General features: G+C 35.8%; 2 protein-coding genes across 3 annotated transcripts in view; one reads left to right on the forward strand and one right to left on the reverse strand.

Annotated features, from left to right (window-relative positions):
• LOC114325141 (dual oxidase 1) overlaps positions 1–21,018 on the forward strand; it is a 78,959-nt gene extending 57,941 nt beyond the window's left edge. For both annotated transcript variants that reach the window (XM_050663523.1, XM_050663524.1), the window contains 11 exons: positions 752–1,257; positions 3,794–4,033; positions 4,116–4,342; positions 4,404–4,634; positions 7,770–7,863; positions 11,611–11,821; positions 11,876–11,996; positions 13,175–13,404; positions 13,459–13,614; positions 17,774–18,058; positions 20,757–21,018. In XM_050663523.1, the coding sequence (XP_050519480.1) occupies positions 752–1,257; positions 3,794–4,033; positions 4,116–4,342; positions 4,404–4,634; positions 7,770–7,863; positions 11,611–11,821; positions 11,876–11,996; positions 13,175–13,404; positions 13,459–13,614; positions 17,774–18,058; positions 20,757–20,879 (2,424 nt within the window). In that variant the 3' untranslated portion in view covers positions 20,880–21,018. The remainder of the gene's footprint in view (positions 1–751; positions 1,258–3,793; positions 4,034–4,115; positions 4,343–4,403; positions 4,635–7,769; positions 7,864–11,610; positions 11,822–11,875; positions 11,997–13,174; positions 13,405–13,458; positions 13,615–17,773; positions 18,059–20,756) is intronic.
• LOC114325142 (protein Abitram) overlaps positions 1–26,104 on the reverse strand; it is a 187,100-nt gene that overhangs the window by 93,907 nt on the left and 67,089 nt on the right. The window lies entirely within an intron of this gene.

The raw sequence follows: 26,104 nt of genomic DNA on the forward strand, positions 1-26,104 counted from the left end.
GAGAAAAGCATGTAGCAAAGTACAGATTGCCATGATGGTCGCCAACATCCGAAACAGATAGGCACTACAAGAAGAAGATAAAGGAGAACACGTTTCAGAGACTATAATAGAGAAGTGGTTGATATCCGGATTTTTTCATATCCGGATCGGTCTGTCCCCACATTTATCCGGATATGGCAGGTTTTACTTGTATATATATGAGGTTTGTTCCAACAGGACCGAGAACCATCATAAAACGGTAACGCTCCTGTGCAGTAAACAAAATCCGTTCCAACAAAAATATGATCGTCATCGGATCGTCCTTCCCACTGTTCCAATAAGAATTGTGATCTTTCGGTGACGGTTTCGTGATGATCATTTCAGTAATTGGGCCATACTCGGGCAAATGCATGTGCTGGTTGGACTGACTTGCGCACTAGGATTTAATTCTTTAAATTTTTTGAGCCTTGCAAATTTTGAGCCTTTTTGCATATCGAAAGCGGGAATCGTGATCGACTAAAAGCACACAAGCTGTCACCAACAAAAATGACAAATGATAATGATAGATAAATCAGTTATCAGTCAGATAACCGTTCCAACATCGGTTTCCAAATTACCGTCATGGGACGATAACTGGGCGATACAATTACGAACATGCGCACAACAAACGGTACAAGTAGTTTCGTGACGGTTTCTGGACCGTCCAAAAGTTCATATTGGAACAAACTTCGATAATTAGTTCAATTGTCCAATCAAGTATTATATTTTTTAGGTGGTTACGTTTGAATCTGAGTTTCTACGTAATAACTTTTTGGCGGAATTCGAAAAACACTTCGTACAAAGTCAGATAGTGAAAAAAGAACTAGTAAACTTAAACTGGAGCTCAGCATTAAAAGTAATCGTCACCAAAGATAATAGACAAGCAAGATTAGAAATGTTCTTCAGAGTAGTTTTTGCGCAGGCGTTCAAAATTAGTCATTCAAAAACTGAAATACTGAAAGTTGATGCTCACGTAGCGAAAGAAGTCATAGACACGGAATTGACCATTACAGAATTTGCAGACGCTTTGAGTATGACACCTGCCAATGAATTCGTGAAAAGAATGTTTACATTAATTGACAAAGACAGAAATGGTTTTATTTCATTTAGGGAATTTGTTGATTTGATGATAATCTTTGCCGACGGAACTGAAGAAGAGAAGGCCAAATTATTGTTTGACATGTATGATATTGATGGTGTTGGACATTTGAAGCAAGAAGATTTTGTAACGATGATACAGTAAGTTTTTTAGGACATATTTTTTAATTTGACCATTCAATTTTTACACTTTTATTCCGTTTAAGTAGGGTTGTAGTTAAATATTATTATACTCCCAACATATTATACAGGGTGTTTGGTAAATAATGGGCCATAGCTTAACCTCCGATTGCTGAGGTTAAAATAGGTCGATTTAAGATAACTTACTTACCTTAGCTACAAAAGTTGATAATAACCGAAATACAGGGTGTCAAAGTTAAACTTGTATTTTATTTATTTTTGAATATTTCATGACAGGCATGGGGCAACAACACGAAATTTGGTAAGTGGTGCTGGTACTGTCCACCCTACTAAATTATGTTAAACAAACGTTTCTGACTACTAAAAGAAGCGTACGACGGGGGAACGTGAATTATTTGCATAGAAAGTATTGGAGAATCTAAAGAAGAGTTATATTATTTGCATAGAAAGTATTGGAGAATCTAAAAATTATGCTAAAATAGCAGTTGCGAAGGGTCAACCATTCACTTTCCCCTGTCGTACGCCTCTGGTAGTAGCCAGAAACGATTATTTAACATACTTTAGTAGGATGTACAGTACCTACACTTTCTGACTTTCTGTTAAAAATGAAAAGGGACACTTATTTTGATTAATGTATTATGCTCCTTCGTTTTTAGCTTCAAATATCACGAAAACTAATGGCTTTATCGTTACGAATGAAGAGTATGTTATTTACATAGAAAGTATTGGACAATCAAAAAATTGCACTAAAATAGCAATTCCGCCAGTGGCGTAGAATTTGGGATGGGTCAACCATTCACGTTCCCCCGCCGTATGCCTCTGGTAGTAGCAAGAAACGTTTGTTTAACATAATTTAGTAGATTGTACAATACCAGCACCACTTACCAAATTTCGTGTTGTTGTCCCATGCCTGTCAGGAAATATTCAACAATAAATAAAATAAAAGTTTAACTTTGACACCCTGTATTTAGGTCATTATCAACTTTTGTACTAAGGTAAGTTAGCTTAAATCGACCTATTTTAACCTCAGGAATCTAAGGTTAATCTATGGCCCATTCTTTACCAAACATCCTGTATATACAGGGTGTTTCATTAATAATTGTCCATATATAGTAACTGGAGGACGTAAAACACTTAAATAAAATGTGGTTCCTTACTGAGTTACAGGGTGTTTTATCTAAAAATTTAAAAACTATTTTTGCTCAGCATTTTCAAACTATTCGACGTATCCTTTTCATACTTGGCAGGTAGTATAAGTACTGTGCAAGCTACTAAATTATGTTAAAGAAACGTTTCTGGCTATTACCAGAGACGTACGACGGGGGAAAGTGAATGGTTGACCCTTTCCAAATTCTACGCCACTGGCGAAATTGCTATTTTAGTTCAATTTTTGGATCCTCCAATACTTTCTATGAAAATAATATACTCTTCATTCGTAACAATAAAGGCATTAGTTTTTGAGATCTTTGAAGTTAAAAATGAAACGACACGGTTATTTTGATTAATGTATTGTGTCGCTTCATTTTTAATTTCAAATATCTCGAAAACTAATTATTTTATCGTTACGAATAAAGAGTATATTATTTACATAAAAAGTATTGCAAAATCAAAAAATTACACTAAAATGGCAATTTCGTCAGTGGCGTAGAATTTGGGAAGGGTCAACCAGCCGCTATCCCCTGTCGTACGCCTCTGGTTGTAGCTAGAAACGTTTATTTATCTTAATTTAGTAGGGTGCATAGTACCTACACTTTCTGCCAAGTATGATAAGGATACGCCAAATAGTTTTAAAGTACTGGGTACAAATAATTTTTAAATTTTAATCATATGAATCATATCATAAATTAATCAAAATAACTGTGCCGTTTCATATTTAACTTCAAATATCTCGAAAACGAATGACTTTATCGTTACCAATGAAGAGTATATTATTTACGTAGAAAGTATTGGAGAATCTAAAAATAGCACTAAAATAGTAATTCCTCCAGTGGCGTAGAATTTGAGAAGGGTCAACCATTCACCATCCCCTGTCGTACGCCTCTGGTAGTAGCTAGAAACATTTGTTTATCATAATTTAGTAGGGTGTCTAGTAGTCGCACTTTCTGCCAAGTATGAAAAGGATACGTTGAATAGTTTTAAAATGCTGAGCAAAAATAATTTTTAAATTTTTAGATAAAACACCCTGTAACTCAGTAAAGAACCACATTTTATTTAAGTGTTTTAGGTTAAATCTTCGTATTTTGTGCTAAGGTTTCTCCAGTTACTATATGGACAATTATTAATGAAACACCCTGTATTTGCTATTCCCCGCGGCCTTTTGCTTTTTTTTTAGGGTTTTGATCGTTATTTCTACCTCAGCTAGGATTAATTCGATTTCATTATGCGTATAGCTTTCTATTCCGTCTATTTCTGTTTCTTTAAATTGGGGGCGGTTTTCAGTTAGAAATTTTTTATAGCTACACAAACATATATTTTAGAACGCCTTAAAGGCGGCGACATTCTAATGCCTCCAGTTATTTTATTTTTAAAATTGCAGCTCGTTCTTGGAGACTTGCGGGGGCAAAGTAGATGACAAAGACATTCAGAAAACTGTTAGCTCTATGTTGAAAAATGCAGGAGCAGAGCATAAGCAGAAGCTAACATTTGAAGATTTCAAGAAAATGATTGGAAACGACATAAAGAAACTAAACACAGCCAGATTGGGTTTCAAAGGAATCAAAGAGGCTGATCATTCGTATTTAGCTAAGGCTAAGGACACAATTGAGAATATTTATGAGTAAGTATGATTTCTGTTACCATAAGTATCATTAATTATATTTGAATGCACATAATTTACATCACATCCTCTATGTTTGTAGAAGCAAGCAAGAAATCGAAGCAAGATTTAAGGGAGGAACTTCTTTTGAGGAGGGGAATAGTGCTAAGATGATAGACGACGATCAAGAAGTAGTTATAAAAACTCAGCCAGTTCAAGAACAGAAATATGCTATGGCTCTCAAGTTTATCGAATTAAAGTCAAAAGAAATATTTTGGATGAGTCTCTATACTTTGGTCTTGTTTGGTGTATTTGCTGAACGAGCATACTGTAAGTCTGTATTAAGCAATAATGTAAATAATTACCTGACCACTTTTTAATTGTGTTTTAGATTATTCTGTAGAACGAGAACATTCAGGATTAAGACGGATAGCAGGGTATGGTGTTACAGTTACGAGAGGAGCTGCATCTGCTATGATGTTTACGTATTCTTCACTGTTAGTAACGATGTGCAGAAATACTATCACATTTTTAAGAGACACCGTCGCCAATCAATATTTTCCTTTCGATGCTACTTTAGAGATACACAAATATATCGCCTATTGGGCATTTATATTTACACGTACGTATTATTTCAATAATCTATTTTTTATAAAAATATCCTTAGGAGGAAGGTCATCGTAGTCGTTATCATCATCATCATCATTATCATCATCATCATCAGTGGTGCTTCTTAGAGGGTCTTAACCTTCTTAAGTTTCCTTCTTAACCTTCTTGCTTACTGCTGGACAAAGATTTCCTTCGTAATTTTCCATCTGTTTCGATCTTTTGCCTCTTGCATCAAATTCCTATGACAACGTTTTAGATCGTCAGTCCAAGGTGTTATGGAGGACCCTTGCTTCGGTAGACATCATCTATATTGATCTACATTCTAGTATCCTCTTTGTCCAACTGTTATCTGTCATTCGAGCCACGTGACCTGCCCAGTTACATTTCAGTGTTGCTATTCTCTCTATAGCATCAGCCACTTCTGATCTTCGTCATAGCTGGTGATTTGGGATCTTGTCTCGCAGTAAAACGCCCAACATAGCACGCTCCATTGCCCTTTGTACCACATGGATCTTTTGCACTGTTCTCCTTATCATGGTCAATGTTTCTGCTCCGTAAGTCAACACTGACAAGACACACCGATTAAAGGTTTGTTTTTTTAAGACATTTGGTATGTCTGTGCGAACTAATGAGAACCTAACAATCAGCGAACAATGGGAAATGTGTAAAAATAATATTAAATAATATTTTAGGGCCAGAAAAACCACCATCACGCAATGACTGGTTCGATGCTGAGTGTGAGGACATTACAAGAAGAAAGAACGATGCATATAAACTGATGCAGCAAAGAAGAACCCGAGAAAAACAACAAAACTATAAAGACCTTAGAAGAGAAGAGAAGTGCATTCATAGAAGAAAAAAGCGAACCTATGAAAATAGAATACTGGAAGAACTTGAGACATTAAAACAAGAAAATCAAACAAGAAAATTCTATAAAACTCTGAATGATGCAAGAAAGGAATTCAAACCAAGGCTAAGACTATGTAAAGATAAGGAGGGGCACATACTCAATACAAAAGAAGAAATATTGAAAAGGTGGGTGGAACACTATACAGAACTACTTACTATCGAAGTAGAAGATCCAAGTCAACCACCCCCAGGAGCAAGCAACAATAGAACCTCCATAAATTCAAGAAGTACGGGATGCATTAAAACACCTAAAAAATAATAAATATCCAGGAAGTGATGGTATACCCTCGGAACTTATTAAATATGGAGGTGTTACTCTGGCTAATCAAATATATAAAATAATACTGAGAGCCTGGAATGAGGAACAAATCCCGGAAGAGTGGTGTATTGGAATCGTTTGCCCGTTACACAAAAAGGGTGATCAATTGGAATGTAGAAACTATAGGGGAATAACCCTCCTTAATACAGCCTACACAATATTTTCGAGTATCTTATATATAGTCGCCTAAGTGCACATTCAGAGGAGCTTCTTGGAGAATATCAGTGGTTTTAGGCCTGGTCGATCAACAACAGACCAGATCTTTGTGCTAAGGCAAATACTGGAAAAAACCAATTAATTCAATATCGACACATACTATCTTCTCGTAGATTTTAAATTGACCTATGAAAGTGTTCTAAGAAATAAATTGTATGAAGCCATGGATGAATTCCACATCCCTGATAAACTGATTAGATTGGTTAAGGTTACAATGCGTAAAGTTGTTTGCAAAGTCGAAATACATGGCGAACAATCACAGGCGTTTAAACGCATGTTGGGCTGCGACAGGGAGAAGCGCTGGCGTGTCTCCTCTTCAACATAGCTCTGGAAAAGACGGTCAGAGATGCCCGAATAGACAACAGAGGAAATATTTTTAATAAATCATACCAAATTTTAGCAACACAACACGCAAGCTAGAAGAAATGTGTACCACCTTCTGAAATTCCTCAAAAAATATGGGCCAGCAAGTAAACGAGAAGAAAACTAAGATGATGGCATCAACACCCAACAATAGAGCCAGAAACATCGGTCACAAATTCACGGTTGATAACTCTACTTTTGAAGTAGTGGATAAATTCACATAATTAGGCTCCCTGATCACCAAAGAGAACGTCACGACGGAAGAAATCAAGCGAAGGATAATCCTAGCAAACAAGTGCTATCTTGGATTAAGTAGACATATGAGAAGCAGAAACTTAAGCCAAAAAAAAAACAAAAATAACCATATACAAAACCCTTATACAACCAGTGTTGACAGATGAAAAAACAGTTTCCAAGGCAGATGAAAGCCTTCTGCTTATATTTTAACGAAGGATCCTGAGAGGAATATTCGGTGGCACCTGTGAAAATGGTGTTTGGAGGAGGAGGTACAACTACGAGGTGTACCACCGATATAAACAAATATTTGGTGGTAAAGACGTAGTATCTCTTATAAGAATAGGAAGACTAAGATGGGCAGGACATCTAGCAAGATCACAGCAGAACAACCCTCCTAGAAGAATCCTTATGTCACAACCTGTGGGAACTAGAAATAGGGGTAGGCCAAAACTCAGATAGAAGGATGGTGTGGATGAGGATGGGAGAAAAATAGGCGCAGCAAACTGGCAACGGTTGGCAATGGATAGGACTGACTGGCGTAATAGACTTGGGAAGGTCGAGGCTCTTTCATAGGGCTGTAGCACCATTGATGATGATGATTGGTATGTCTGACGATTTGAAAATGTAGTTCAACTTGCCGAAGGATGCGCAAGGTCATTACGTGGTCTATACGCATGTATCTTCGCTGACTACAACTTTTGATATCATCTGGATTTTTAGATATATTTAATTTCAATCCCCATTCTAGCGAGGAAAGATAGAGCTGATTTAAAAGTTCTTTGGACGCATCTATCCTGTCAGCTATTAGATGGCTATGCTTTTCTCCGTTTATGTTTATGCCCTTGTCGGTCAGTTTTGCCCTTTTACACATATATTCCAAAAGCGTAGTGAACAGTTTCGGTGATATGGTGTCCCCCTGACATACTCCACGTTGCATCGGGAATTTATGAATACGGAAAGAAGGAACAAAAGTAGTGGTTAAAAAGAAAAGCAGTGGCAAGTTTTTTTCTAATTTCTGGAAGAGACTTGAACAATAAGCACTGCACAGTTTGTCAGTATCAATTTCTTTTTGTCTGTATGCTGATCTTGTTTATTATTTTTTAGTTATGCACATCATAGGACATGCGTTTAACTTTTATCACATCTCAACACAAACGGCTGATGACTTAACATGCTTGTTTAGAAATTATTTTCATGCGTAAGTATCAAATAAAGATATTTATATTATATTAGTAAACTAAGTGTACTTTTTCGTATTTTTATTAAACGCTTTTATTTGGTTCAATAGATTGCGTCAAATCTTTAGACGTTAATTTGACTGCCTTTTCTTCAATGCAAATGAATGAAAATTTGCAGACATATGCATTCGCGGGAACAATACACGAATAGTCAATAAACATTTTTTTATGTTTATTAATTGTTTAAATAAAAAAAAACGATTTTAATGGAAAATGCTTAAATTCTCTTGTTTTTTACAATGTAAAAAATTTGTAGTTTTTACGGATTATAGCTAATGATATGAACTATACATAATTTCACGTTAATTGTTTACGTTATGCCTCATAAATAAACAATAAAGTTTAAAAAATTTTTCCGATTCCGACTACTTTTCATGTTAGTACATCATATGTTTTAAACATATTTTAATAATCATGACGATATATTTTAATGTTTGAAAAGTGTAAGACTAAAAAGTAAAAAATTAAAAAATATGAAAAAATTTTTTTAAGAAACGCTTTTCTTTAGTTACGAGTGACTAAAATTAGAAATATTATAAAAAAAATCAACCAAAAAGCAAAAAATAAAAAAAATGAAAAAATCTAACACATTCGTTAAAGAAAAGCGTGGGGCAAAAACCGTTTATTCGATGAAGACGCGCCACGCTTTTCTTTAACGAATGTGTTAGATTTTTTCAATTTTTTTATTTTTTGCTTTTTGGTTGATTTTTTTTATAATATTTCTAATTTTAGTCACTCATAACTAAAGAAAAGCGTTTCTTAAAAATTTTTTTTCATATTTTTTTATTTTATATTACTTAAAATGGCACCGCACACATAATCAAATTTAGGTACATGAATAGATTCGTCTCGAAACTACAATCATTTCATATCGGTGTGCCTACTCTAAATTTTTATTAATAATAGCCTAAATTGTAAATAAAGTTTATACAAATCATATTTGAAGTCCATAAAACTGTCATTCATAAATACCATTAGTCTAGTCGCTATTGGAAACAGTTTAACCCAGCGTGAGCTAAGCCGATTAGACGAACTATATACTTTAGTCTCTCTCTCTCTCTCTCTCTCTCTCTCTCTCTCTCTCTCTCTCTCTTGTCATTTCCCTATTACTGAGGATCGTGATTTATTCCAATATTCCTAACAATGTTTCTCCATTGGTCTCTATCTTCAGCTGCTCTAAGAGCTTCGCAGAATGAGTTTCCAGCTGAATGCTTTATTTGGTCAGACCATCTAGTTGGTGATCGTCCTCTTGATCTTTTTCCCGGAACGTTTCCAGAAACAATTAATCTCTCCAAACTGTCGTCACCTCTGCGAACCACGTGACCAAAGAATTGAAGAATTCGTTGCAGACATATTGTGGACAGCCTTTTTTAATATTGAGTTGGTTTAGAATGGAAACCTTTGTCCTATGAGCTGTCCAAGGTATGCGCAGCATTTTTCTCCAGCACCACATCTCAACAGCATCAATTTTTTGGCGCTCGCCTGCGCGAAGAGTCCAAGTCTCTGCTCCGTATAGAAATATTGAGAATACAAGGGCATTCACCAGTCTCATCTTGATATTTTGAGAGATAGATCTGTCTTTCTAAACTTTAGTTAGGCGACTCATCGCATTTTTTGCCATACCAATACGTCTCCGAACTTCTGCTTCACAGTTACCATCGTTAGTTATACTAGACCCGAGATCGACAAAGGTGTTTACTTTCTGGTATTACTGTAACATGTTAGTCAGTTGAATAGTGTCGAATCTGTCGACCACCATTATTTTTGTCTTGGCTTTATTATTTTCAGACCAACTTTATTGCTTTTATACTCAACTCTTCGCAGAAGATCAAACATTTCTTGCTCATTTGCTGCTATAAGTGTAGTGTCATCAGCAAATCTTAAATTGGAGATTTTCCTACCAGCTACTGTTACTCCACCGACCCATCCTTCTAAAACCATCCTCATGACATGTTCACCATAAATGTTAAATAAGTCAGATGACAACACGCATCATTGTCTAACACCTCTCTCGGTCTTGAACTGCTTTGAGAACTCCTGATCTAGTCGTACTGTCGCTATATTAGACTGGTACAGATTTTTAATAAGTGTCACCAGGTGCATTGGTGCGCCCATGTGTCACCAAATGCCTTTTGGTAGTCAACGAAGTATATAATCATAGGTACTTGAAATTCTCTAGACTTTTCAATGAGTTTTCTCAGGTTCAGGATTTGTTCCCTTGTACCTTTACCCTTTACAAACCCCGCTTGTTCCTGAGGTATTTGGTAATGTAGATAGGTTTTTAATCTGTTTTTGATGATATGCAACAAGATTTTACTAGCATGTATTATTAGTGACAGTGTGCAGTAGTTCTCACATCTAGTAGTAGTTCCTTTTTTGTGTAGTGGGATATAAATTGAGGTACACCAATCAGTTGGCCATTTTCCTGAATTCCAAACAGCGACACAGATGGAGTAGATGATATGTAATCCTTTGTCACCTAGTAACTGTAGTATTTCACATGGTATTGAATCAATGCCTGGGGATTTATTTCTCTTTGGTGATTTAATTGCATCCTTGACTTCAGCGAGTAAGACAGTAGGTTCTCTAGGGTAGTCAGAAGGCCATTGATTTTCTGCTGATATCTCGTTATTTTTATATAGCTCGCCACAGTAGTTTCGCCATGTTTCCAATATTTCATCAGTATCGGTCTTTAAATTACCTTCCTTATCTATTACAGACCACGTTTGGGTTTAAATTCTCTGGTAAGGAGTTTGATCTTCTGGAATAAGTGCCTCGGTTCATTTCGACAGCCATGTTCCTCTATCTTTCTGCATATTTGAGAGATGTAATTAGCTTTATCTTTGCGGCACTGTTTTCTGATTTCTCTCGATAACGCTCTGTATTCATCGTTTGTTCCGTATCTAGTTTTATGTTCTTTTCTGCGTTGAATCACAGTCCACGTATTATCGGATATCCATGGCTTACGGCCAGTGGAAACCGCTGCCTCACAGTTTTTTGCAGCCTCGATTACCTTATCTTTGAGATAGATCCAAGTGCTCTCAGGGTCACTATCTACTTAGTCTAAAGAAAAAGCTTCTTCTAGGTTTTGTTGGAAGTCATTAATTTTTGATGGATTTAGAGACATGACTTTTCTCTGGGGTCTTCTTTTGGGGACTTTAAAACGAAGTCGAACGTTCAATACCAGGAGTTGATGATCGCTTCCACAGTCTGCGCCAGGATATGTCTTACAGTTGATGGACGACGACTTCCATCTTGATCTTATTAGGATGTAGTCTATTTGATTCCTGGTTCGTCCATCTGGGCTGCGCCATGTGTATAATCTCCGTGGATGATGTTGATATAACGTGTTTTCAATTGTAAGATGTTCTACATAGAACTCCACTAGACTGGTACGACTGGCCAAATTGTACTTACTTTATTATCTATAAGATAAGACTAAGCCTCTGCCTTAATACCCGCAGAAACATTTATGAAGTGCCGATCCACAAATCTCTTTTCTCTCTCTAGCTGACGTACACACCAATTTGATTTTAGATTTATTTATATCAATTTACGCTGTTAATAATCAAAATTCGAGTTGGCGCAATGATATGAAATGATTTCAATTTCGAGGCAAATCTATTCATGTACATTTTATTGGATTTGAGTGACATTACACTTTCCACAAGATGTGTACGTTGTCCTTTACTGAGTATAATTTTCAGGACCCACGAACTCCCTAAGTTCCATTATTGGTGTTGGCAGACAATGACTGGATTTACTGGAGTTATCTTAACTCTAATATGGGTGGTAATGTATAGTTTCGCTCTTCCTATTATCAGAAGAAAGATTTACAACTGGTTTTGGTATGCTCATAGTTTGTACCCGTTCTTTTTCATATTCCTAGTTTTGCACGGATCTGGAAGATTGATTCAGGTAATTTCATTGTATTAGTACATTATTTTTTTGCAAAATGCATATTTGTTGTAGCCTCCATACTTGTATTACTTCTTTGTGGGACCAGTTGTACTCTTCACAATTGATGCTACGATCAGTCTTAGTAGAAAGAAAGTGGAAATACCCGTTATCAAGGCAGAAATTTTACCTTCAAGTAAGAATTTATTAAACAGTTTTACCTTTTTACTTTACTTTTAAAATATTATTTTAATTTAAACACTTAATTTATTAGTCTTTATTTTAATTTGTTACATTTACTATTTATACTAAAACAAATAATTTATATCTACAATTATTATTTACAATTTATTTTCGACAATATAAGACGCGCACTTCACCTTTGAATAATGAATGAATGTCTAAAATTCGATATTCTATTTAAGTACTCCCCGACTTTGCTCTTCTTCTTCTTTAAGTACTGTGCCCAAATTTTAGGCGTGGGTAGCTTAAACTTCTAGGTGAGTATTAACTGCAGCATCCTGTATCTGCTACCTCTCATTATATGCCCGAGATATTCAAGTTTTCTCTTTTTATCATCTTGATTAAATCACCTTCGCCTTGACCTACTCTGTTTAAGACTTCTCTGTTTGAAATGCGTTGAACCCAAGATATTCTGAGCATTCTACGATATGACTTCTAATATAATTTAAGGCTTCTAATTTGTTCATCATGTTAACCTTCATGATCCCGGTTTCACATCCATATAGTAATACAGGATACACATAACATTTTAGGAACTTAATTCTTAGTTGTAAATTCAGCTGAGGGTTGCTCAGATTAGATCTAAGTTTCATAAATTCTCCTCTTGCAATTTCTATACGAGTTTTAATTTCTTCATCCGGATTTAGTGTCACGTTTATCCAATATCCTAGGTATTTAAAATGGTTAACTTTTGTTATCGGTTCATTACTGACAATTAGTTGCATAGGACCGACGTCTTATTTGCTAACCACAAGTAACTTTGTCTTTGTTATATTTATGTTAAGTCCGTTATTGGAGCATTCTCTAGTGACTCGATCTATAAGGAATTGAAGATCTTCGATACTTTCAACCATGATCGCGGTGCTGTCTGCATATCTGATGTTAATAGTTTCTCCCTCGATTCGAACTCCACATTGCCCTTCCAAGGCTTCGTTAAAAATTATTTCTGAGTATACGTTTAATAAAGTTGGGGATAATACAACCCTGTCTGACACCTCTTTGAATGCAAATTTTGTCGGTCTCTTTGCCATCAACTTTGCTCTACAATATTCTAAACTTGGTCTGGAACACAATAGAACAAATCGAATATAAAACATTGCCAACATATTTCATTACTATTTTAATTTGCAGGCGTGACTATGTTAGAATTCAGGAAACCAGAAAACTTTCAATATAAAGCTGGCCAATGGGTTAGAATTGCTTGTATGGCCCTTAATAAAAACGAATATCATCCCTTTACTTTATCTTCTGCACCCGATCAAGATAATTTAACAGTACACATCAGATCTGTAGGCCCTTGGACCAAACTTATAAGAAGTACTTACGAGACAGCAGTATCTGCTAGCATGAAGCTGCCTAAGGTAAGAAATTTTTTGTAATGTTTGGATTTGTACTCACAACTTTCTGTTTTGTAGTTATATTTAGATGGACCTTATGGAGAGGGGCATCAGGACTGGAATACCTACGATGTAGCTGTATTAGTGGGTGGAGGTATCGGTGTGACACCATTCGCCAGTATTCTAAAAGATATAGCTCAAAAATCCAGCAAAACAAGAACACATTGTCAAAAGGTAACAGAAAACATTAATCTATCACAAATGTCATGTCTCATTTAGCGAAGTAGGTATTCAGAACAGCCGGACAGCCAGGACATGCATCCTATATACTTCCCATTAGCTTCCTGAGTATGATTTTCCTAGTTGTTACTTTCCCTCTCGTTTTTATGCAGTGTTTTCTATCGGTGAGGGACCTATCCAGAGTCATTCCAAGATATTTAGGTTGGACTGACTAGCTTTTTGCTTAGCTTCCTTTGCGCGAAGGTGGAAGGCACAATCTTGGGTTTTAGAAGGATTGGATCTCAGAGAATTCTGCAGGACCTCGATTTTTGACCCTTCGCTTCGTTATCGATCATTCGGTATCTGTACACTAAACAGATACGAAGCGAATACGTTCGATAACGAAGCGAAGGGTCAAAAATCGAGGTCCTGGTGGTACGCAGTTATTGTCTTTAAGGCAGTTTCGACTTTCTCTTCTTTTTCCTTGAGAACATATTGCAAGATATGTTAAACAGTTCCTGTGGGAGACCTTTCTTTTAAAATCTCTACCTACTTACTTTGCCCTCCAGTATGACGAAAAATATATGTTTTGCAGCCAACAATGTACGATCCTAAGTAGATGGTGGTGATTCAGAGTATCGTACAATTTGTGGAGCAATATCTTGTGCCTAACTGTGTCATAGACTGCTGTCAGATCTTGGAAAGTAGTCTCTGTTATAAGTTTTTCTTCGAAGTCTTCTTCAATGTATTCTGTTAGTGCGAAGACTTGGCCGGTACAAGATTTGCCGGGTCTGAATAATTGTTTTTGTTGTAGAATGAGGTGTTTGTTAACATTTTGTTTTCTATTCTGGCTAGGATGAATCTCCGTATAGTTTTAAAAAGTGACACAAGGAAATAGGTCTGTAATTACTGGCATTTTTTGGTTTTAACAAGGCTGTTATTTTAGATTTTCTCCATTATTTTGAAATTTCGCAGGCTTTTCCGTAATTTGTAGCAGACACAATTGCAATTTTCCGTAAATTTGTAACTTGGCCCCTTGACAGATATATCTTGTATAACCGTCTCCTATCAGCTTTTCGCTAACCATCCTATTTTTCTTATTCCTTCCAGGAATTTTACCAATTTTCTTCATCAGCAATGGTGCTATAGCCCTATAAAAGAGCTTCGACCTTCCCAAGTCTATTACGCCAGTCAGTCCTATCCATTGCCAACTGTTGCCAGTTTGCTGCGCCTATTTTTCTCCCATCCTCATCTACACCATCCTTCTATCTGAGTTTTGGCCTACCCCTATTTCTACTTCCCAAAGGTTGTAACATAAGGATTCTTCTAGGAGGGTTATTCTGCTGTGATGTTGCTAGACGTTCTATCCATCTTAGTCTTCCTATTCTTATAAGAGATACTACGTCTATACCACCAAATATATGTTTATATCTCTGTTGTACCTCCTCCTCCAACACTGTTTTCACAAATGCCACCGAATATTCCTTTCAGGATCCTTCCTTCAATTTTCTTGGTATACCAAATTCTCGCATAATTAGGTACATTTCTGTTTGTTGTTATAGGCTTGTCGAAAATATACAAAAATTTGGTGGATATCTACATCGTGCTCCCAGGCTTTAGTTAACATTTGTTTTATGGTCAATAGATGGTCCTGGAGCAGACTTAGAGACGGACTACGTTCCACTGGTGGGAGTATTTCGCGTCAAACTCAAAATAGTAGAGAAAAAGAAATCAAAATCATACGACCTACGTATGCTAAAAGACCCTGACACGAAAATGAGGGTCCAAGCCACGTTAAACGAGCAAGTGACTGCAATTAGAGTCGAATCGAACGAAGAACAAATGATCATACAGATGACCGAAATAGTTCAAAATGTAAAGGATAAACATTTAAAGAGAGATAAATTAACCAAGAAGAAATCATGAATGACAGATGAGATCCTGAAACTAATGGACGAAAGAAGAAATGCCAAAAATGACCCCGACACATAAAACAATCAATATATCAATAAGAAGGAAAATAAGAGAAGCGAAAGAAAAAGAAGCAATGGAGAGATGCCAAGAAATTGAGACTCTACAGTCAAAGTACGATAGTCACAAAGTACATAGGAAAGTTAAAGAACTCACAGGTAGACTAAGACGGAGACAGAGAGGAAATCTAACTGATTCGGACGGAAACATCATCTTAGACAAACAGAGTAAAATTAGAACGTGGAAAGAATGTCTAGAAAAACTATTTGAAGACCAAAGAGATAACACCTTTGAGATAGAAGAAGAGGTAAATGATGGACCAAGAATATTACAGCAGTAAGTTTATTCTGCCATAACACAGCTAAAGGATGGCAAAGCAGCAGGTCCCGATAATATACAAGCAGAAATTCTTAAACTGATGGACAACGAATCAATAGAAATAATCACAAAGATATTCAACAACATATACAACTCTAGAGAAATACCAACAGAATGGCTGAAGTCCAAGTTTATTGCACTTCCAAAAAAACCAGGAGCAAAAAAATGCGAAGAATACCGTACGATAAGCCTGATCAGTCATCTCCTAAAATTGTTCCTAAAGGTAATCCATACGAGAATTTACAAGCTATGTGAAAGTCAAATTTCGCCCAACCAGTTCGGGTTCATAAATGCTGTTGGTACGAGAAAGGCTCTGTTTTCAATACAAGTCTTATTCCAGAGATGCAGAGACGTCAATTGCGACGTATACGCATGTCTGGTTGATTACGAGAAGGCGTTTGATCGAGTACAACACACCAAGATGATTCAAATGCTAAAAGAAGCAGGAATTAACAACCAAGATTTGAAAATAATTAGAAACCTTTACTGGAATCAGACTGCAAACCTCAGAGTTGACAGTGAACACACCGAATATGTGAAAATCATGCGTGGAGTGAGGCAGGGCTGCATTTTGTCCCCCCTAATTTTCAATCTTTACTCTGAAAGAATATTTATCGAAGCTTTGCACGAAACTGAAAAAGGTATTCTACTAAACGGGTACCGGCTAAATAACATCAGGTATGCAGATGATACCATAGTATTTGCGGACAGCCTAGAAGACCTACAAGTCCTCATGAACAAAATCACGTATGATCAACAATATGGACTCAATATAAACGTAAAGAAAACAAAGCTTATGATCGTCAGCAAGAAAAAGATAACATAAGGTCAACTCTATATCAACCAAACCCCTGTATAAAGAGTTAGGCACCACAACTACTTCGGCACCATAATAAATGAAGAATGGACCAACAACCAAGAGATAAGAGCGCGCATCGGAAAAGCTAGAGGAATCTTCAACCGTATGGGCGCGTTTTTCAAGAGCCACAACCTTTGTCTTGGTATAAAAGTAAGAATGTTGAGATGTTACGTCTTCTCTGTCCTTTTTTATGGTGTTGAATCATGGACCTTGAACGAGGATATGTGCCGAAAGTTGGAAGCATTTGAGATGTGGCTATATCGGAGAATTCTTAAAATCCCATTAACTGATCGGGTCACAAATGAGGAGGTCCTTAGAAGAATGGGGAAGAACCGAGAGGTACTGACCACCATCAAATCTCGAAAGTTGGAATACTTTGGACACATTATGCGAAATGAATCCAGATATGCTCTCCTACAAGCCATCCTACAAGAAAAAAGATTTGGAAAGCGAGGTCCAGGAAGAAGAAGAACATCCTGGTTAAAGAACCTCAGAACCTGGTTCAACACAACATCTGTGCAGCTTTTCCGCGTTGCTGCAGTTAAAGTGAAGATTGCCATGATGATCGCCAACATTCGTCACGGATAGGCACATCAAGAAGAAGATGGTCAATACTAGGCCGTCCTGGTCTGAATCCGACCTGATATTCTCTTATTTTTTGCTCTGTGAAGTGAGTCAATCTCCTGTTTGTGATCCACCTAAACACCTTATAGCTCAGATAGAGGGATATGCATCTGTAGTGTTTGTGAGCAAACTGCGTTTGTCTTTCTTCCTGTGGATTTGGACATAATTGCTTTTCCTAGTCTACTGGAATTTCTTCTGTATTCCATAGGTCTGTTATTATTTTATGAAATCGTTGTTTTATTTATTTTAATAAAAACATTTTTAGCCTGTCCCCTATTATTCGACAGTATGAATAATAACATAGGTATCCCTCAAAATTTCAAATAAATTGTTTTGTTTTAGGTGTACTTCATTTGGGTATCTAGAACTCAAAAGCAATTTGAATGGTTAGTGGACATCATCCGAGAAGTTGAAAATAAAGATACAAAACAGCTACTGAGTATTCATATTTTCATCACCCAATTCTACGAAAAATTTGATTTAAGGACAATATTGTTATACATTTGTGAACGTCACTACCAGCGAGTATCCAACAAGTCATTGTTTACCAACTTAAGAGCAGTAACTCATTTTGGAAGACCAGCATTTGCGCAGTTCTTTAAAACTGTGCAGTATATACATCCTACGGTAAGATTATTAATAGTCTAAGAACTGGAGCCGAAAAATCATCGTCATAAGTAATATGGAGTTTGCATGTGAAATGTGTCTATCGTATATTGATAATTATTATGACCCCTTTCAGGCTGACACCTCAGTGGATACAGGAAGTAGCAATAAGGGATGAAAGGGGAAAGTTAGTGTAGTCTTTAAAGGTTTTCACCTCCTGTTTTGTTAAACCTCCATCGATTTGCATGAAAATTGGATTTGCACGAAATACAAATGATTTGGTGCCAACTTGCACTTTTACCCTGGGAGTGGATACCACCCCTTCTCGGGGGTGAAAACTAGTTTATTAAAAATAACCCCACAAATCGATAGAGGGACAAATTATAAGTAAAATTTGTTGTATCATGTTATTAAAATATATCAATACTTTTTGAGTTATTAAAGATCAAAGATTTATCTGTTTAAGCGCACATGCTTGAAGTTACGGGTGATAAAAAGAACATATTAATTAATTGTATGTTACTAAAATATTATTTTTATTTTATTTCGATATTATAAAATTAGCAAAAGTGTATTCGAATATGTCAAATGTACCCATTATTGGACACCCCTAGTTTCTGGACATATTGAGTTTATATTGATAGAAAAAACTCAATTAAATATCGAAATAATATAAAAATAATATTTTTCCACCTACCTCTACCGAAAGTATACTTTTCCGCACCTGATTTAAGGGAGCAAAGTTGTACTTTTCCTCCCTAGGGTCTGCTAATAGGGCACTGTAAGGCAGTTGAAGCTAACGGGATTGGCAGATGATGATCTATGCAGATTCTGTCAACCAAGAGGAAGAAACAGCTGAGCACATTTTGTGCTAGTGCGACGGCCTGGCAAATGTGCGGTTCTTTGCATTAGGCTACTGGCTAGAGCTACATGGAAGATTCAGTCTTAACGTTAAAAAGGGTCAGGCTAGATAATGTAATCTAGGGTTGTGACACACGATGGAAAGCAGCTGCGATGTGATGACGATGTAATTTTGATAGGTGATTCAAAAACAGATCTAAAATTGACAATTGCCATTTATCGACATTTAATTGACATTTCGATGTACACTAGCCCAGGTTGACCGACGGCTTAACGTACTCTCCGAGGCACGGTGAACAGCTCGTATCATTTTTAGAAATGAAAAATGGATTGTCTGTGCCGGGGCTTGAACCCAGGCGCTCTAGCTTATGAGGCCAGTAACATGCCGCTGCACTACGGCTGTTCACCGATAAACGATGTACGGATAAACCGATGGACACAGTATTTTGGAAGACTCTTTGAAGGCGTTTTGAAGTAAATTCGTATTAGGTTGTTCTGAATTTTCCAATATTTGACATTTGAATGTTTCTTCTGGAAGTATTTTAAATGTGCTTATTATGTTGGTTACCAAACCAACATTAAATATGGCCTTATCAAAGCAGTCCAAAGTCTATATAATGGAACGACTAAAAAAATTAAAACTGAATCAAGGATGTCTGAGGGTCACGAAAGGATTGAAGCAGGGTTGCTGTATATCGCCTACCCTTTTCAAAATTCATCTGGAACAAGCATTCAAGCTGTGGAAAAGAAAATGTAATGGCATGGGAATCCCTCTCAATGACGAGACAACACTATACACTTTATATTTCGCTGATAACCAAATTCTGATTGCTTAAGATAATTACGAATTGAGTTAGATGACGAGAAACCTAATAGAAGAATATAACAAATGGGGTCTCTAGGTTAACATTAAAACAACTGAATCCATGTGTATTGGAGAGACAAAGCAGTCCATTACATTAGACCAGCGTTTCCCAACCGGTGGGTCGCGACCCACTAGTGGGTCGCGCGCGGATTTTAGGTGGGTCGCGGCGTGGCTCTTACAGTAGCCGAATAATGTACATTATATATCATCATGGGCGAGGGATGGGTCGCGAATATGAAAAAACATGGGAAGGTGGGTCGCCAGACATAAAAGGTTGGGAACCACTGCATTAGACGATGGGGTAGAAATTAAATACTGTGATGAATACAAGTACCTGTGCATGAAGATAACTCAAGAAGGAACACTCGATGCTGCTATAAAAGACAGAAAAATACAGGGTAGAAAAAGCCATATCCATGATGAACGGCATTCTGTGGGACTAAACAATATCTAAAGCCAAAAAAAAAGCTCATATACAATACCATACTTAAAAGTGTAATCACATATGGGAGTGAAGTTTGGCCACTGAAACAAAGAACAGATAAAATGTTACTAGTAACAGAAATGGGCTTCTGGAGAAGAGCAGCAGGCAAATCAAGAAGAGATCGGATACCAAATGAGAGAATACGGGAAATGATGGGAGTCACACATACAATATTGATGACATAAAAACAAAACAACTAATATGGTACGGTCATGTACAGAGAATGCCAGATGAACAGATTTTGACGTGGACACCACAAGGGAGAAGAAAAAGAGAAAGGCCGAGAAGAAGCTGGAGGGAGGGAATTGAAAAAGAATTAGAGGAAAGAGGAATCCCTTAAGGTCTATGGTTAAATAGAATAGAGAAGAATGGCGGTTAGGAGACGTAAGGCGTCAGATAACGCTGTAAACCGATAAATAGTAGTAATAAAATCGTTTATTATACTTATTTTTATATCTATATATTATATATTTATGTAAGTAGTTAAAATTTAATTTTGTCTTTTTTAGTCCCAACGTGTTGGTGTATTCAGTTGTGGACCTCCTTCTATGACATCATCTGTAGACCAAGCGTGTAGCAAGATAAATCAACAGAGTGAAATGAAATTTGAACATTTCTTTAAGAACTTTTAATATGCTAATTAATGTTTTTTTAATTAGTTTTGAAATAGACTAATAATGCAATTGTATCGAACATAATATTTGTAGAATGCTTATACATTTTTATTGTATAAATTTTTAATTAATAAATTACGAATTTCTTTTTGTAGAACATTTATTTCTGGTGTATGGGTCTGAGACATGATAATACAGATGTGAACTGACTCATCAGACTTATTGTTCTGTAATCACTACATAACTTTGTACGATGTTTCTTTGTGACAAATGTCGACTACCTATAGATAGCCAATCAGCTGGTAATATCACAGTGTCATAAATTCTGTTATCGATATCACACTGCTTTAATTCTATTTTCTTCCAAATGCCGTTTGTATTGCCCGTGTAACCTCACTTTCTGTTATATTACCATCCATCTTGGACCATCTTCAAATAATTCAGAAATGTAGCTTTTCCATTATGTTAACTCTTCATTGATATCTAATATTCTAGAGCCTTTGTTTTATTTGTAATATGTAATATTTTCTAGAGCCTTTATTCTATAGCCCTGAAGCAGTCCCTTTGTCTTTGAACCCACAAGGGGGTATAATTGTCTGGACAATATATTTCTGATTTTGGATCATCATGACTGTAATGTGAGGGTCTTTGAGACTGCACTCTCTGATCATTGTGGCCAGCTTCTTGATTTCCTTGTGCCTACTAGTGGTAATGATCCAGCACTTGTTAGATCTGTTTTTAGATCAATTACACAAAAGGGTAAATGTTCTATTTTCTCATATGTCGAAGGTTTAAAATGGGAGTTTCTAAAAGATTCTGACTTGCCTGCTGAAGCTAAATTCTGTGCATTTCATAATGAATTGGGTAAGGATTTCTTACACTCTTTTCCTGAAAAATTCTATAAAAAACGTAGATATCAAAGTCGACTAATAAACTGGTTCAACGATGATTTGAAGTCCATGAGGGAAACTCTGCACTTGCTAAAGGAGCAGTATGATGAGTTTCCTACATTGGCTCAGAAAACTCTATTAGCAAATCACAAAAAAGATTACAAATTAGCAATAAAATCTGCTAAACAAAGGGCCAATGATAACCTTATTTCAACTTGCAAACCCAGATTCAACCCTCCTTTTTCAATCCCTTGGATTTTGATGTCACCATGTTTGGGGAAGAATTTTTCTTCCAAGATGTTTCTCTCACTGAAATCAGAGACATTTTAACAAAATGGTGAACAAGAAAAGTAGAGACTACTTTGGATTCTCAGTTAACATAATAAAAGGAGTGAAACATCTCATTGCTTGTCCATTAACAACACTTATAAATCATTGCTTTAAGGAAAGCATCTTCCTGATCTGCTCAAAAAAGCAGTGGTGGTACCGATCTATAAGAAGGGTGGCAATGATGACCCATCCAATTATAGGCCAATATCACTCCTTCCTATAATATCAAAGGTATTTGAGAAATGTATGGCAGCAATGATTATTAAGTACTTTGAATCCAAAAATTTGTTCACAAATAGTCAGTTTGGTTTTAGAAGGGGTCTAAATACGACAAAAGCTATCATGGACTTGATGAAGATTCAAGAGGCTTTTGAGCAGAGCTTCTATCTGTCGGCTACATTTTGTGACCTGAGCAAAGCTTTTGATTGTGTTTCACATGAACTGCTTCTCAGGAAATTGGAGAGATATCTATGGGTTTTGGAGATAGTAGCATTGCAATGATCTCCAGCTATCTCTCCGATAGAAAGCAGAGTGTGCAGGTGGGTAGAGTGAGGTCGGCAGAGAGAGCTATAAATATCGGATTACCTCAAGGGTGAATAATTGGGACCACTTTTGTTTCTAATTTATATTAATGATCTTCCACTAACAGACCTTACCAGTTCATTTACTCTTTTTGCTGATGATACTACTATTACCTGCAAAGATTGGGATTGTAATGCAGCAATAGAGGCATCAAAACAAGCACAAGATAAGGCAGAACAATGGTTTGCAGCAAATATGTTGCTTCTAAACATCAATAAAACCCAGTCTTTGATTTTTTCAACAAGACTGCTTCCATCCGGAGATGCAGACAAACAAATAACATTTTTGGGGGTTTACTTGGATGCAGGACTATGCTGAAAGGCTCATACACGGTCCCTTGTTGCTAAGTTAGGAACTGCAACTTTTCTGATTAGAAGACTTTCTGAGTGTGTATCTCAGTTCACTTTACAACTTACACTTTACATTTTGCACTGTTTCATTCACAATGGGGTCACAGTGCTGGAGCCAAAGATGTCTTTCGTATTCAGAGCAGAATAGTAAGGATAATTGCTGGCCTGTCCTATCAGAAAGAATGTCGGCAAGCATTTGTTGCACTGCACATACTAACTCTGCCTTCGCTATTTATAGCCAGAAATAAGCATGCCTTAATACTGCCCTACACCAGGCTCCAAAGAAGTAGAGACGGACCAAACTCTTATTGTGTAACATTGTACAACAAGTTGCCTACTGAAATTACTGAATTGCCAATTTTACAATTTAGAAAACAACTAAAGAGTTTTCTCATAAGTAAAGCATTTTACAGCAGTGATGAGTTTTTAAATTTTAACTTTAATGTTTGGAACTGGGTTGTTAATTGTTGAATTGTACTTTGTTTATTCTTAGGAACCCAGAAAGTGTTCGTCTTAATCGATGTATGTATTATTTCATATTATGCCTTGTGTTTTTATATTTGTATTTTATATCTTGTGTTTTTATATTTGTATTTTATATCTGAGAACCAAAGTTGTAAAGTTGTACACTATTTTTTGACGTATGTAAGTACTTTTGTATATTAACATAAATAAATGACTTGACTTGACTTTGCCGTCTTAAATGGACTGCATATTCTTGCCCGCTTTGATAGGGCAATACAGTCTACAGTTCCTAAATCGCTCCCTATAATATATAGGCACCTAAATCATTATACATTTTTTAAATGTTTTCTTCTTCATATATTCCTAAATTTACATAAATAAATTCTTCAATCCTCCAGACGGCTCCAGAAATCAATTATTTCCTAAATTTACAGAAATCAATCTTTTAACTAAAAAAGCCTTACACCACTATGTGGTAAAAAGGTTTTTTAAAAATATATATACCTAAAAAAAATACGATTTCATGACATCTCGTAACGCGACAGTTCGTAACCGGACAAATGGTAACGGACAACGTGACAGTCCGTAACTATACAAATTCGTAACGGACAATTCGTAACGTTCAAATTGAATTATTCTGTTTATTTTTGTTAACATGGAAACTAACTGTTATTACAGATATAAATGAAATTATGTTTATCAATTTAACGAATCAGTATCATGATAAACATTTTTAAAGCATTTCATATTTCGTGTTTCAGAATATAATAAAAGTATTGAAACCAAGTATTAAAGTATTAAAAGCCATCCCTCTTATCAACTATAACCAGTGATTGAATACCCCAACGCTATAACCAATCAAAATGTTTATTATAATAACAGGTAATTATAATCTTTCCTTTACTTAGAAAGTTGGGAATGTCTAAAGACGGTTATCGGCTTAAAGATTTCACGAATTACTTAATTATTCCTGTGTCTATGTACAATGAAGGAACAATAAGAGGGATAAACTTTTAAAAATATTGTTAAAAGTTTGTATGTATTTAAATATTTGTTTGTGTTTAAAGACTTTTAATATATTCTGAAACACGAAATATAAAATGTGTTAAACATGTTTCCCCCCGTACTGATTCGTTAAATTGATAAACATTATTTCAATTATAACTGTAATAACAGCTAGTTTCCACGTTAACAAAAATAAACGGAATAATTGAATTTTGACGTTACGAATTTGTATAGTTACGAACTGTCGCAGTTACGAGTTGTCCGGTTACGAATTGTCGCGTTACGAGATGTCTGGTCACGAAAAAATACATGGTCATTATTTCAATAAATTGAGTGATCGTTTGACGACTGCTGTTTTTAACCACTTAAACTTTACTCAAGAGGATCACAACAAATGTTGAAGCATTGTAGACAGCTTTATTAATTAATTAATTAGTCCCTATTAAAGGTATAAATAAAACAAAAAATAAAAATGTACATCGTTTATTACAAATAATCGGTATAAGAATATCTTCACAAATTTCAATTAGGGTATAATTAAACTTATTAACGACAAAACGACTAGACAATACGTATTTAGCTGAGGACATCAATATTCATTATGACATACCAGGAAACTGTTAAATTTAACCATTTAACAAAAATAACTAACGCATTACGCATCATGGACTGTTTAAGGAGATTTTTTATTAAGTTAATGTTGGCAAGATTGTTAAGTTAGTTAATATTGGTATTATTGGCATATGCTTTTATATTTACCAGCTATCAGAACGATAATAAACCATCAACACCTGAAGTGACAACAAATGAAGAAATAAACATTGAGGGGGGAGAGGCAAAGGAAGCATTAAGAAAATTAAACAATAGAAAATCACCAGGAGAAGACAGAATATCTAATGAACTCCCAAAGTACGGAGGACAAGATCTGACCAAACAACTATTAAAACTAATCCAAAAAATAAACCAAACATAATACCACAAGAATGGAGATCAAGCACCAAGCACATCTCTTCAAAAAGGGAGACAAATCGGATCAGGAGAATTACAGAGGAATTAATTTAATAAATACAGCATTAAAATTAACAACCAAAGTGATAACAAAAAAACTGAATGAAATTATAACATTAGCAGAATAACAACAAGGTCTTAGGTCGGGAAGATCATGCACCGACCGACGCTATATTTACAATGAGGCAAGTTCCAGAGAAATCATTAGAATACAACAAATCGGAATATTTATGTTTCGTGGACCTTAAAAAGGCATTTGATTGATCAAATTAAAGGACGTTTTCCATTAGTTGTACTCAAGAGAGGTGCCTCTAGGAATAATTAAAACGATCTAAAATATATATCAGAACAACACAATAAAAGTAAAAGTAGAAGATAAACTAACTGGTCCAATGGAATAAGACAGAGGGATTCCATGAGTCCTCTATTGTTCGATCTGATCATAATACAAAAAGTAAGAACTAAAAAAGTATACCAAATGGGAAAAAAACAACTTAAAATAATCTGCTGTGCAGACGATAAAATCTCTACTAATCTCTCAAAGTGAAGATGATTTACAACGTATGCTGCACCAATTTAATATAACTACCAGAAAATTTGACATGTTAATTTC

Source organism: Diabrotica virgifera, chromosome 10, assembly GCF_917563875.1.
Source record: "Diabrotica virgifera virgifera chromosome 10, PGI_DIABVI_V3a".
Taxonomy (NCBI): domain Eukaryota; kingdom Metazoa; phylum Arthropoda; class Insecta; order Coleoptera; family Chrysomelidae; genus Diabrotica; species Diabrotica virgifera.